At 35.8% G+C, this 15,272-nt stretch overlaps 1 protein-coding gene across 1 annotated transcript; it reads right to left on the bottom strand.

Moving 5' to 3' along the window:
• Nucleotides 1-1,097: 1,097 nt before the first annotated feature.
• Nucleotides 1,098-6,573, bottom strand: LOC110104955 (NDR1/HIN1-like protein 6). Its single transcript, XM_020834269.2, has 2 exons — nucleotides 5,498-6,573; nucleotides 1,098-1,268 (listed from the first exon to the last, which is right to left on the bottom strand). The coding sequence occupies exons 1-2, from the start codon at nucleotides 6,240-6,242 to the stop codon at nucleotides 1,258-1,260; spliced, it is 756 nt and encodes a 251-aa protein (XP_020689928.1). The 5' UTR covers nucleotides 6,243-6,573; the 3' UTR covers nucleotides 1,098-1,257.
• Nucleotides 6,574-15,272: the final 8,699 nt, after the last annotated feature.

Genomic DNA, 15,272 nt, shown 5'->3' with positions numbered 1-15,272 from the left:
GAAAATTTAAGGAAATTTATATTTTTATAATATTAGAGAACTTTAGATAATTTGAATTTCATAAAATATGAAAAATAAAATAAAATGAAATAACATGTTAATAAAAAACAAATTAATTTTATACTACAACAACAACGATCATTTATCCCATTACGTAGAGTCAACGTACATAATTTTATAGATGAAATAAAAAATAAATTATTTTTTTTTAAATTTTTACAAATACATTTATTGAGGGGGCAAAATAATTAATATGCTTATTTTACTTAGGACAAAAATTACAAAATTGAATGCTCAACTTAAGTTCTTCCAAGGCCCCACACCCCTCTTAAAAGGTCATTTAAAAATAATATGATTTATTTTCAAAGCTAAGCATTTCAACCAAATGCAAGCCACAAATAATAAGCAAGAGAAGTAACCCTTAACCTCACATTCAACTATAGCAAAAATCCTTTTTCACAATTGGGCCTCCAACAATATTAAAATTATTAAATTTATTTGAAATAAATATAATTAATTAATTAATTATATATGTTATTTATCTTAAAATAAATTCAATTTCAATCAAACTATTATTAGATTATCATTGCCAGCTAAGTGGGAGATTATTCCGTGCAGTCGTCGGACCGTCCAGAGGCCAATCAGGACGCGCCACATCTCCCGATACATAACTGTAAACAGTGTATTGATAACATGATGCATCCTGATTGGCCTCCGGAGACGTCCGGTGACCGCTGCACGTAATAATTTCGCCAGCTAAGCTCTGCTAAAAAACCTTATACAAATGTATTCTGTAACACTATGGTTCACTGTCCATATATAGGATTCTATCATTGGCCCACTAAAGAAAGTTTCTTTCCAGCCTTGCAAAGACAGTAACAACACAAGAGAACTGACAAATATTGATGTCACATTTCCTCAAATGTCCAAAAAATAATTTATCTAAGTATAAAAAATATAATATTATTTAAATAAGAAATATTCCATGTCTCTTGCAATCAAGCAACAAAACAACTTTCCTTCAATCACCCTATAAAAACAAAAATTAAAAAAAAAAAAAAAAAAAAAAAAAAAACTGCTATATAGACAGGTTTCAATACTCAGGACTGGTTATGTGGATATATTATTTATGTGATATAAAAGAATTTCACTTCTTCCAGGTGAGGTCACAAAGCCAAGCACACAGTGCAGTATTTGAAGTGCTAAATCTCTTCAGATATGTCTCTATACAAACACCATTCCAAGTTCTGCTTCAGCTTAAAATATTCCTGAAAATTTCAGATAAGAAGTCAGTCTCAGGTCATTAATGGAGAAGTATGAGACCTAATTATCATCAAACATTTTTTTTTTTCTACATAAAGTCTTCCGTTGGGATAGCTTTTTTACTGCTTCTTAAAGCAATTTCATAATGATGAATTATTTGGTGTGGACGCCAAACGTCGTCCAGAGCCCAATGAAAATGTGCGATTTCACCCCTACTCGGTACCGCGGCTCAATATTGCTCGGTACCGAGTTCAGTACTGAACTCCGTACTGGATGATGTGGCTGCACCTGATTGACCTCTGGACGGTAACCTGTGTCCGGTGTCCGCACAGATTAATCTCTCTAATATAAAATTTTTTTGTACTATAAAGCTGCTTTAAGAAGTAGTGAGAAAAGTTGTCCCAAAGGAAGCCGAAAAATCATGTAAATGCGGTAACAAGTCTGTATAAACAACATATTTTAATGAGAAATCCCTCGTACAAAAAAGGGAAAAGAAAGAACATAGATGAGGCTAAGAGAAGCAAAGATAGGAGGAAAGGCACTGGCAATCTGGCAGAGGAAGGCGGTGGGGAATCACCGTTCAACACAGTAACCAAAGACCCACCACGTCACTGTAAAGCTCTTGCTCGTTTTTTTGCTCAGGAATTCTCAGCCCCCACCAGACTAAAAGCATCAATGGTGGTAGAATACAAACAAACACATAATACAAATTACAAACCAAATGATTATTAAAAAAAGGTCACTAACATGATTAAAAAGAATCAACTTTTTCATTATAAACATAGTGGGCACAAAATTAATTATAACATTAGATGATTACTTGTGTCTCACTATAATTTGCTCTAATTTTCTTTTTTATTGATAGCTTTGAGATGCATTCAAGTAGACTTAGGCTTTGTTTGGGACGGCTTTCTTTCTGCTTCTTAAAGCAGCTTCTTAGTAGAAAATTAAATAAAAAATTTTGTACTAAAAAGCTACTTTAAGAAGCTGAAAGAAAGCCATCCCAAATGAAGCCTTAGCTGTATTTCGTAGTTCTGTATTTAGTTGGGAGTGTTGTTCATGTGTGAATGATTCAAGGAATAAAATTCCATAATGCTAAGGTGATCTGTCACAAAAGAAATTATAAAGGAACATGTTGATCATATGAGAAGAAATGGCGCTCTCAGCAGCAGGAGAGATCAATTCTTGTTGACTTTATGGGTGAGAAATATTTTTCAAGTTGTAAGGGGAAAGATAAGCAACACGGCAAATTTGATGGAGCAACCAGATCCTCCATTTTGATATGCATCAAGGCAAACACAAGACATGTAGCACGAAAGTCCCTAAATAATATACAAAATATATGACTTGGACACCATACATATATAATTTATAACTTTTCTCCTTTCAATTTTCTTTTCACATCAACTGCTTCATACAATCTTCAAATTCAAGATCACAGATGAAAGTGATATATAACATAAAATTTATATGAGGATTAAGTTTCATTATTTTTTTTAATGATTTAAAAATTCATCAGCATATGTAAAATTCAAGGATTATTGGATAGCACCTAGAAACCTTTCCAGAATTCTAGTTTTACCAATATATTTTATCAATCAAAATCAACAACCTATTTATTTCATCAAAATGAAATATAATGTAACTTCGTAATTTATTACTCAAAAGTCAATAAAAAAAACTTATCATTTTACAAGTGAAGAAAATGATTCAAATTAATTGTCAAAACACCAAATATACATTATAAGTTGACAGCCATTCTGCAGACCACCATGAAACATTTAATATTTCTCTTTTATTTTGAACATGATTTTTTCGTGCTCAACACTTGTAGGTGCTTTGCGAGACATACCTCCCTATCTAATAAGGCTACCCCTAGAAAGCTGTTTTAAGAAGCAGTAAGAAAGCTGCCCAAACGAAGCCTAAGTATCAGCACTTCATACCTAAAAAATTTGAGAGATACATGCATTCTAGTCTATGGCTACATTTCCCTTGAATTAAATATTTCTATTAGCATGTAGAATAAGTGCTTTCAAACTTTCAGGGTTCAAAATTGGGAGTGGTCACTCTTGTAAGTTCTGCACACGCAAACGCAATCAAAAAGTCTTTCTTTTGAGTAATTTGGTTACAGCACTGAATTTGAAATAAACAAATGAGGATGAACACATTTTTTATGGGTTAGAACTGTATCATACTGATTGAAATGCTTAAAACACAATATAAAGTAGGCGATTAGTTATTAATTACAACTTCAGAAACTGAGTACAATGACTTAATGCCTTAGATACTAACTTCATCGAGTTATCTCTTGAATACGTATACCTTATATTTTGTTATCAAAATTCATCAATGAACTAGAATGGACAAACCATAGTCCTATGAAAGTGGCATTATCGATCAGGAATGAGAAATTATTGGGTTTAAACTTATATCAAATCATTGAAAAATATTTTACTGCTTCATAGTCGGCACTCATTCAAATTGTTAAGCTTGTGTGTGAAAATGTTTTGACCTCTAGTGACAGTCCCAATTCATAGTCAAATGGTATCATAGAAAATGATTTAGGCTTTGTTCAGGACAACTTTCTTACTCCTTTTCTAAAACAACTTTTTAGCACAAAAAAATTGTGAACAAAAAATTTTGTAATATAAAGATGTTTAAGAAAGCAGTAAGAAAGCCGTCCCAGATGAAGCCTTAGTTGAGAAGGGGTGATTCTTATAGTTTGTTGTGATTCCCATAAGTTGATAGTGCTTCTATCATGATCAAGCAAAATTTATAACTCCCACAACAGCATCATGTGCAGAGCCGAGCTCTTAGGTCAATATACTAGATGATGTAGAAGAACTTCCATTTAAAAGATAATGATGGCCGACTTGAAGCTCTCACATACGAGAGGAATTTGTTAGAATGAGAATATTTGACTTAGATTTTATTTGGGATGGCTTTCTTATTGCTTCTTAAAACACTTTTTAGTACAACAATTTTGTACTGAAAAGTTCTTTAAGCAGCAATAAAAAAGTCATCCCAAACGAAACCTTAATCCCAAGACAAATAGTTAAAAAATATATTAGTACAAGAAAAACAAACAGTTAACCTTCACCAATTTACTCAACTTCATATATTTGAATGATGAATGAGCATTGATAACTATTAAGGCTACCTGATATATAACCTGTAATACTTGTACATGCTATAATACCTGTATATGCATCCGTACCATCTCTGGCTATAAATAGCGGTATTAACGTGGCTATTTATAGCCAGAGATGGTACGGACGCATATACAGGTATTATAGCATGTACAAGTATTACAGGTTATATATCAGGTAACCTTAATAATAACAATCATAGCTACCCATATTGATTAACGTGCAAATGTTCATACGTATAGTTAATGATTTGAATATTAAGAGTCAAATTCTCATTCTAATCTAATAACTATTTTTTTTTTTAATATTTATTTTGAGTTCTAAGAGCTAAATGATCGTGGCCTTCTCGAGGACTATCCTGGATCCAATTGAATGATATCAAAGAAGTTTCTAACATATAAAAGTCAATGGTGCTTTGAAAATTATTAAAAAAATCTTACTGGCAGTTGTAAAGCAATGTTTAACTGGTTTATACATATTCTTACAACACTATTTATCCCATTTTTATGAGATAAATCAAGAACAGGCACAAAATAATGATGCTATGATATTCGATACTGTAAAAGGACATTTCAATCAGCATATATAACAAATGCGGAGTCAATTCAGATCAATTGTTCTAAGGACAGCGCAACAATCTTATCTAAGTGATATATTTAAAAATAAGCTAAAACAAAACTGATAGACAAGCCAACAGAACTAAAAGAAGTTGATATATTGTTAGAGATAAGGATCGAAGGAAATGAGTGTGGATATTTGAAGGTTGATGTGATTTGCTTACTTCCAGGACATATTGTTCTGCTCATAGCCAAGGATTTCTTATTAGTTTATAAACAGAGCTGATAAAAATGTGAGAGATGAAATCCTCGTAACAAAATTTGAGAGGAAATTTTTCTTTACCAAGAACAATTTTACTGCCCAATCTGGCAATCTCAAATTTCATTACCAGCAATTAATACTGATACTATCTGTGACAGCAAAACTAGTACGATTGATGGGAATTAATTATCAAGATAAAACTAGCTGAAGAAGTCAATGCAAGGTGATTATGCGAAAACTACTGGAAAATCAAGGGGTGAACTCACCATTGAAGAAATCAATATCACACTTCGGCAGCGGCCGTGCGCTTCCAATCTGCTTCAGGCTCACAGCCGCACACTTCACTCGAATGGGGAACCTCGGGGTAGACTTGCCGTTAATAACAAACCCCACCTTCATCCTCATCTCCACAGTAAAGAGGATTTCCTTACTCTTATACCTTGAATTTAATCTCGCCCCAACTGAGTCATCAACCAGCACTCCCTTCGCCACCGTCGTCATCCTAACCGCCGTCGAGTTCTTCTTCCCCAACGTAAACCCCGCTGACGATCCCGTACCCAAATCCACCTCTCCGTCCTCATCCGCCAATGCGACCTTCCCCTCAACGGCGCGGTACGACAACCCTAACTTTGAGTTAGGGTTATCTGCCTGGATCTTAACCGCCACTGTTGCGTCAAGGAACGTGCCGTCCGATCTCGACGTTATCTTGAAGACGGGCACCGTCACATTCTCTATGCGGAATGATGGAAGGTGAGGATGGAACCAGAGGTAGCCGAATCCAGCGACGGCGGCGAAGAGGACGATGAAGACGATAATGAGGAGGATGAGGCAGCAACAGAGACGGCAACAGCAGGATCGACCGGTCCGATGCCTCCGGGAAGGTTTTACCGGGTGCCTTAACGCCGGCGGAAGCTGAGGTTTCTTAAGCGGTGGCCGCACCGTAGCCGCCGGCATGGATGGGTCCCTGTAGCCTGGCGGCTTTTGCAACACTGGCTTTCCTACATCCCCCATTGGTATCTCTCTCCCTCTCTCTGAATAAGGGACTTCGGGAAGAAGGAGAAGAAGAGAAAAAGGAAATAAAAAAGGAAAAACGAAATTTTTGGGGGGAATAGAGAGGCCAAAGAGAAATGGGGAGGCGGAAGGAGGAGGGATATGAAGGAGGAAGGAGGAAGAAGGAGATGGATACGGTGTCTCGCGAGTAATTAATTTTAGTGGGGGAGGGTCGGAGTGGGTTAAGGAATCGGGCGGAGGAGATGGCGCGACAGTGTGGAGGCGCGTGCGAGTTAAATTGTTCTGGCAGTGCAGCAATAGGAACGGAGGAGAAGACAAGGGGAGGAGAACGGCTTGCAAATGTGAAGTGGGGGTGTGTGAAAGATTTAAATGGGCCGGACCTCAGGCTCACTGCATGGTCAGTGACGTGGCAGCAGATGATTGGTCAAATGCTGGCCCACTCACGAAACAGGTATTTTGTCGGTGATTTTCTGATTTAAAACTAAATTAGTACTATTAAAAAAAATCTTAAAAATCAAATATACAAATTTTAGTATAAATTATAAATAAGAATAATATTTTAATTTTGAATTAAAATTTTCAGAAACTCCAAAATTTTTATTAGAATATGTCATAAAATCTGATAAATATTTATTTTTTTGTTTTAAATATAATTAATTACTATTATTAAATAATATTTTTAATAAAAAGTATGAACTGCAAGTATTTTTATACATTCTCATTGGTATTCATTTTCATAATAATGGTAGTTATTTTATGTACTATTGATGCACATTTATGTTCATATCTGAATTTGGATAAGCTTTAAATGAATAACAGTTCTATATTTATTTAGATAAGCCAAATTATTTTAGGAGTAAGGATCTTGGAAGGATTTTGTACCTCATTTTGATTTAATCATTTCAACATCAATTTAATTCAAAAAATTATTAAAAATATTAAATTATAAGACTACAAAATTTTCTTAAGAGACACCGATTTTTGTTTTGACCAAAGTCAATGAACTTACGAAAGAGTCATATTTGAATTGGATCCAACTTGAGTTGAGTCAGATAGAATCGGTTCAACTTAGCTCAAATTCATTTTTAAAAGTATATGTTTGTAAGGAAAAATGTATATATAATTATATTTGTTTAGATTTAATTGTATATATATTCTCATATGAGAATCCTTCACATGGCTTAGCATTTCTTCCAAATTGGAGCTTTAAGAAAATATCATGTCAACACAAAAGAGCTTATTTGATCATCTAGAGTCTATGACTTCATTTGAGACGGCTTTCTTACTACTTCTTAAAGTGACTTTTTAATACAAAAATTAAAATATGTATACTAGAAAGCTGCTTTAAGAAGCAGCAAGACAGTCGTCTCAAACAAAGCCTATGTAGTCATTATGATTTCTTAACATCCACTCGATTATGATAAAACGTATTAAAAGTCATAAAAATATCTGAAATTTACAAAAAATTAAATTCGATCCATTTATTATAGAGCATAGAAAACTAAGGGGACTGAGTGATACAAATATTAATTTTGATTTGATTGTTATGAAGGGCGGAAAACTAAAAGGTCTGAGAAATGCAAAATTTTATTTTAATTCACTTATTATAGTTGTACGTCCCTACTTGAGTTCTAAACCTTAGGGTCTCTTTGTAGAGGTGCCCTTCTTTACTTGAGAGGATGACTACTATTATTTCTCCTCCCTTAAATTAAAAAAGATGCTCTTACAACTGTGCACATCTCTATGTTGAATGAGAAACATATGTTAATGTTGAAATCCAACCAAGAATGTTAAAATTAACAAAAAAGATAAAGAAGGATGATAAAAGGGTAAAAAAGAATAGAGAGTTTCCCTTCAAGGAAATGTCTTGCCCTATAGAAAAAAATTGAACTATGAAAGTTATAATGTTTCATCATTTGTCACCAGAGAAGTCAAGATTACAAGGTAATGGATGAGTGCTAATGTTAGCTGGCAATAGAGGATTATAGACACTAATTCCTTTTGATGGTGGATAACAACACATGTTAGATGTTAATATGGTTGATAGTGGACGTTGCTGGTGATCAGCGATGTTGGGCATCATTGGAATATTACTATGAGTGTTAATGGTGATAAAAAATGATCAATGGTGGGCATTAGTGGGTGTTGATGACCAACATCAATGGAGAATAATGACAATGGTTGATGGTTGGCATCAACATCGAACATTAATGAGCATCGATGGTGATTGACGATGGACATCGGGTGATGATAGATGAAGTTGTGAAACTCTCTTAGTCTTAGAATTCTCTTATGTGGAATCTTTTTGTGTTCTTCTTGAAGTCTTCTAATTATATAGGGCAAGATCAATTTATAAATTTTTTGAGATGACATTTCTATCAAAAACCAACGGTTGCAGAAATCCTATTAAATATAAAACATATTTTAGACATTTTTGTGCATTAATATATCAAATTTGGCAAACCTTAGACTTATTGAGATGCTTGATTTGACTATAAGCATGGAAATTTAAAAATGTCTTTGACCACCCTTCAAATAATCTTTAGATCTTTCCAAATATACTTATAATTATTTGATTTTAGTACATTTTGACTTTGATCAAGGTAATCTTAGTATCAATAGATTTGTAGCATAAAAAAAAAAAAGCTTAGTCCCATAGTCAATTATGGAAATTTCTAATTCAAGTATTTAGACATTTTGATATCTTAAAGTTGCATTAAAATTCATGCTCATTCGAATTGATTTATCCTTGAGTTATTAACCCATTACAAATAATATGAAAAGTTTTTATTAGTTTCTCCATATCTTGATCATTCAAAACTCTTAAGTAAGTTGTTCTTCCTCTTTTTAATATCATTTTTAAAGCAAAGAATGTGAAAGTTATTTGAAAAAAAAGATCACATATTTTTAAAATGTGAAAAAATATGATAAAATGTTATAAAATGTTTAAATTAAAATTTAATAAATATTAAAATTTGGAAAAAGAAATCATTTCAATATTAAGCTCACTTTGCTATTTTAATATTTAGAATAAAAATACTCTCTTATTTCACCTTAATAAACATATCTCCATCACCTCATTGCTATTCAATAAGCATTACACTTATTTAATTTATTTTAAATTCCATATAATATGAACTTTATTTAATTAATTATATGTTTCACTCATTTAAAATTAAATTAAATAATTATAAAATTTCCATCATCAATTTTAAAAAAAAAAAATCTTATAGCATGAATTATCTCCAAAATTATATATATATATGGTTTAACGTCTTAGCATTGTACGAAGATCCAGCACACAAGCAGATAAGTGAGAGGGTGTAGCATTCATAAGAGACACCAGAGTTTTTACGTGGAAAACCCCTGAAAAGGGGGAAAAACCACGGGGCCTGGCCCAGTTTGAATGAATCCACTAGTATTTGTAGTCGGTTACAAATGAGGCCCTTCCTTAGGAGAAGGCCTTGGATTGATGTAGCAAATGTACATCATATAGATTGCATTACATGGTAAAAGTTACATATACAGGTTTGTTTGGCCTGAAGGACCGTGGTCGGCAGGAGACCGGAGTTAGAAAGACCGTTGTCTGTTGATGGAGGTCGGAAGGACCATAGTAGGCGACAAAGGCCTGAAGAACTGTAGTCGGCCGGAGACCGTAGTCGGCCGGAGACCGTAGTCGGCCGGAGACCGTAGTCGGCCGGAGACCGTAGTCGGCAGGAGACCGTAGTCGGCCGGAGACCGTTGTCTGGTGATGGAGGTCGGACGGACCGTATTAGGCGACAGTGGTCAGAAGGACCGTAGGCGGTAGGAGATAAGGAGTCAGGTGTTAGTCCCAGTGTCACTTGGAAGATCGGATGTTGATGGTCTGGCCTTGAGTAGGACGTCGGGTCTTAAGCAGGACGTCAGGTCTTCAGCAGGACGTCGGGACTTAACTTCGGGCCTTGAACAAGACGTCGGGTCTTTGGCAGGAAGTAGGGACTGAGTGTCGGGCCTTGAACAAGACGTCGGGTCTTTGGCAGGAAGTAGGGACTGAGTGTCAGGCCTTGAACAAGACGTCGGGTCTTTGGCAGGACGTCGGGGATGAACGTCGGGCCTTAAGGTGGTGGTCCGACGAGGTTTTGTGGTGGTCCGGCGAGGTTCCTGTGGTGGTCCGGCGGTGGTCCGACGAGATTCCTGCGGTGGTTCGGCGGTGGTCCGGCGAGGTTCTGCGGTGGTCCGGCGGTGGTCCGGCGGCTGTCGAGGAGGAACTCCTTCCTTCTCTTCTCTTCTTCTCTCTCTTGCTTCGATCCTCTCTTGTGAAGAATGAGGGCTCTATTTATAGATTTTCTGGAGTGGCATGGTCCGTAAATAGGTGTGAGATCAAGGGCGAATAGGGAGTGGTCAAATGGACGGCCGATATTGAATCCTACGATCGTGCACCGTTCGTTGGACATTTGGAGGCCTTAATGATGTCGGAATTTAGTGATCTTGGGCTCGTTGGATTCGTCTCGTCGAGCCGTTCGATTCGAGTATAAGCTCGTCAAAATCGGAGACCGTTTGGTAACTCAAATTGCGGTTTGAACCTTCCAACAGCGCTTTGAACTCTTGATTCGGACTTATTTGGGCTCGGATTGGGTCGATCTTGGTGTTGTTGGGTTCGTATTTCCGAGACGCTCAGTTTGACTGTAAGATCGTTGAAATCGGAGTTCGGATGCTCTCGGATTTAATTTTTGAAGTCTCCAACTAGTTTTTGCCTCGAGATTCGTGCCTGATCAAGCTAATTTTGTGATGATGTATCAATTATTATTATTATCAATGAGTTCTCCAAGAGCTAAGCTCTCAAAGACTTTATATTATTTTCAGTAGTTTTTTATCTTCGTTTACTACTTAGAAAATTTCCACACTATTGGCTTGCCTTGAGAACTACGTCATTCTTGATTTAGGTTAGGCTAACTTTTGTAGTTTTTGGATGACTTTGGATTAACGCAATTTCTCTAAAGATGTCATCATGATGAATTGGCTATCACCAACCACTCTAAAAAGGTAAAAATATTTTATATTTGTTGGACTTATATGACTTTATACATTCACCACACTGAAACTATCTTTTTGTGTGACAAATCCTCCACAAAATAATAGAAATACGTCACAAATTTTTGTTTGTGACGAATTTGATTATGTCGGTAAAACCCATGTCATAAAAGTATTTACGACAGAAGACATCCGTCACAAATATTTTACGGAATATTTGCGGCGGATGTGCGAAGACAAATCCACTGCAAATTGCAGCGTAATATCTGTTGTAAATTGTGACGGAATAGTCGTTGCACCCCACCGCAATTTGTGACTGATATTTCTGTCACAAACAACGATACTAAATCATTGTATCAGCGTTTGTGATGAAAATTCCGCTGCAAATATTTCGGAAACTTATAACATTAATAAAAAAATAGCTCATGTTATATGCTATTTTGCTTTCCAATAGAAAGCATCCAAACAATTTAAAAGCAATAATTAAATATAATAATAATAAGTAATAACTATCCAACAGTAACATTCCAATTGCTCAAATAAACTACACATTCATAAAATTCTACAATTGTTATAATACTGTTAAAGCTTTAATAGTTCTCACACATCAAAAGAAATAAAATGCATCAATTTTAAAATAATAAATAATATGAATTCATATGTTAAAGTCTTATTTCCAGGCAACAGTTGATTATACATCTAACTTATGTAATTTTTTATAAGTATAACAGCTCACGTTGCACATCTGCTCCACATTCTCTGTGGTGATGACAGAACACAATTTTTCCTTCCACCACTTGATTTCTGCTATGTTAATCAACACCGTTGCTTTGTAACTATCTTCTCCATAAATATACCTTAATGTAGTGGCTGTAAACAATGAAGCAAATGTATGAATTAAAATACATAATGTTGCCAAGCTCTAATTCTCTCTACTTCTCCTCTACTTCTTCTTCTGCTTACTGTCTTTGAATTTTACAGATTAGATCAACAACCTCTATCATGATATCAGAGTTTTAGGTGTTCTCTTATCTCTAATGGCTGCCTCGTCAACTACCACTTCGATGGATACATCTGACTCCAGTTCCTCTACTACCGAGATCTCAATCCCACCGCAACTGAAATGTTTTATGTCCAATGTGAAGACATTGATTATTGTTCAACTAACCATTAAGAATCACCTTATATGGAAGTCTCGACTTCTGAAATTGTTCATTGCAAACGATTTTTAAGGTCACCTCACGGGATCTACGGTGAAGCCGACGAAACATATTACCTCTTCTGATGGTACCAGTGCACTTAATCCTCTTTATACTGCATGGATGCTCATTGATCAGCATTTAGCTTCAACCATTTACTCTACAGTCTCACCCTCTCTTCTACCATACATACTTAATCTCAATTCTGCACATGAGATTTGGTCAACTCTCGAACGTCGATTGCAATCCTCCAATCGATCCCGAATTCCTCAGCTCAAAAGAGAATTATATCAACTACAACTTGGTGACAAAACTATATTTCAATACCTATCTGACATTAAGAATAAGATCGATGCCATCGCTTCTGATGGGTCTTCTATTGATGAAGAAGACATTATACATTACACCTAAATCGACTTACATGCCTCATATCAATCCTTTAAAACAATGATACGCACGCAACTCAATCCCATCTCTATCGATGATTTCTACGCTCTTCTTTTCAGTGAAGAGCTACATCTACATGCTGATACAAGTCGAGACTTCATCACATCATGTGTCGTGGATCCTAATTTTGCTCTCACTACTACTAGAGGCTCCTTTTGTGGTCGTTCGTCTGCTCAAGACAGAGGTCGCAGTCCATTTTCGACCCACTCTATCTCAGGACGTGGTTTCCCTAGTCGATTACCTAATATAATTTTTTAATTCGGTGTCAGCTCGAGGTGGCAGACGAACATGTTCAACTATTGAATGCCAAATATATGGGAAATTTGGTCATTCAGCTCTCAATTGCTGTTATCTTCACGACCCAAATTACACTTCTGCACCTTAAGCTTACATCACGACGGACACCTCTCAGCAAGAAGAATGGTTTTTAGATTCAGGAGCCACGAAACACTTGACTTCTAACTCCTCGCAGCTTCAGAACATTCAACCATACACTGGCTCGTCTCATGTCCATGTTAGTAATGGACAACAACTTCAAATCACCAATACAGGCCAAGGATTGCTACCTACACCACATCGTAAGCTATACTTATCTAAAATTCTTCATATCCCTCACCTCTCACATAACCTCATTTCTATTCACAAGTTAACCACTGATAATCTTTGATTTATCTTACTTGATGTTAATGGCTTTCTTATAAAGCACTCTAAGACCAACAAAATTCTTCTCCACGGTCCCAATCTTTATGGAGTCTACTAAATTAACTTAAGACCACTAGTTTCCTCCAACACTCACTATTTTTCTTCAACAACATTAGCTTCATCCATTCCAACAAACTATGTTTGGCACCAGCACTTAGGACATCCATCCCCATCAATTCAACATTTCATTCCCATAGTTTTCTCCAACAGCTCCACTGCCAATCATACTTATCATTGTACTGCCTATGCTCAGGCAAAATGTAGTCATTTTTCTTTTCCTTTGTCGTCTACTAGGTCCAACCATTGTATAAAACTTATTTACATTGATGTATGGGGTCCTTCCTCAATCATTTCTATGCAATCTTATTGTTACTATGTAATTTTTGTGGATGATTTCAGCCGTTACACATGGGTTTTTCCTCTATATTTTAAATCTGATGTTTGTTCAACATTCCTTCAATTTAAGAAATTGGTTGAAAATCAATTCCAAAAACTCATAAAAATTTTTCGTACTGATTGTGGAGGTGAATATGTTAATGCTACATTCCAACAACACTTAAAGAACTTTGGCATTATACATCAAACATCTTGTCCCTATACACCTCAACAGAACAACATATCCGAATGAAAACATAGACACATTGTTGAGATTGTTAGTGCATTACTGTTTGACACTCACCTACCACAAAAGTTTTGGGTTGATGTTCTTCTCACCGCGGTCTACCTCATAAATCGTCTACCCTCCTCTTTTAATAATTACAAATCCCCATACGAATGCTTATTTAACCATCTACCTGATTACTCTCATCTACGAACCTTTGGATGCTTATCCTATCCATGGCTTCCAACTCAACAATCACATAAATTAGCCCACGCTCACAACCATGTGTTTTCCTTGGATATGCCGACAATGCCAAAGGTCCAAACTATACATCTCGAGACATGTTCACTTTGATGAATCAATTTTCACATTTCATAGTGAAACTTCCACCTCAATCCCCACTGCTCCCACACCTGTTGTTACACCCGCCACACTGATTCCAGCCTCTTCTATTTAGCCACTATACCTCATCCCACAACTTCAGCTAATTCTCTTAACCCGACCACTACTACTCCTCACACCATTCCACTTCATTCGGATGAACCTACTACCACATAATTACAACCTACTAAAAGCCACTCCTCCATAGTGCAAATACTCCATCCCCCACCTAAGCATCCCATGATTACAAGAGTACAAACAGGCAAGCTTAAACCGAAGCAAATCCTTGATCTACAACATGCTGTTATACCCACAAATCCTACTGGATTCACTCAAGCATTTAAGTAGTCTGCTTGAAGAACTGCTATGAGTACTAAATTTGAAGCATTACAAAAACAGGGCTCTTGAGTATTAGTCCCTTTTGATCCTAGTCAGAACATCTTGGGGTGCAAATGGTTATTTAAAACCAAATACAATTTTGATGGCTCCATTGCATGCTACAAAGCGAGATTTATAGCTCAATGTTTTAAACATGAACATGACCTTGACTATAATGAAACATTTAGCCCGATCGCAAAATTTATCTACCATTCTCCTATTACTCACAGATATTGTTACACATCGTTGGTCTATTTTATTGCTTGATGTGTCAAATGCTTTCCTACATGGAACTTTAAATGAAACAATTTA

This window comes from Dendrobium catenatum, unplaced genomic scaffold, assembly GCF_001605985.2.
Source record: "Dendrobium catenatum unplaced genomic scaffold, ASM160598v2 fragScaff_scaffold_113, whole genome shotgun sequence".
Lineage (NCBI taxonomy): Eukaryota > Viridiplantae > Streptophyta > Magnoliopsida > Asparagales > Orchidaceae > Dendrobium > Dendrobium catenatum.
Note: the sequence above shows the minus strand (reverse complement) of the source record. Positions and strands in the feature narration are given on the sequence as shown.

Coding starts and splice junctions, on each gene's coding strand:
- LOC110104955 (XM_020834269.2), bottom strand. CDS start 6,242: ATGGGGGATGTAGGAAAGCCAGTGTTGCAAAAGCCGCCAGGCTACAGG.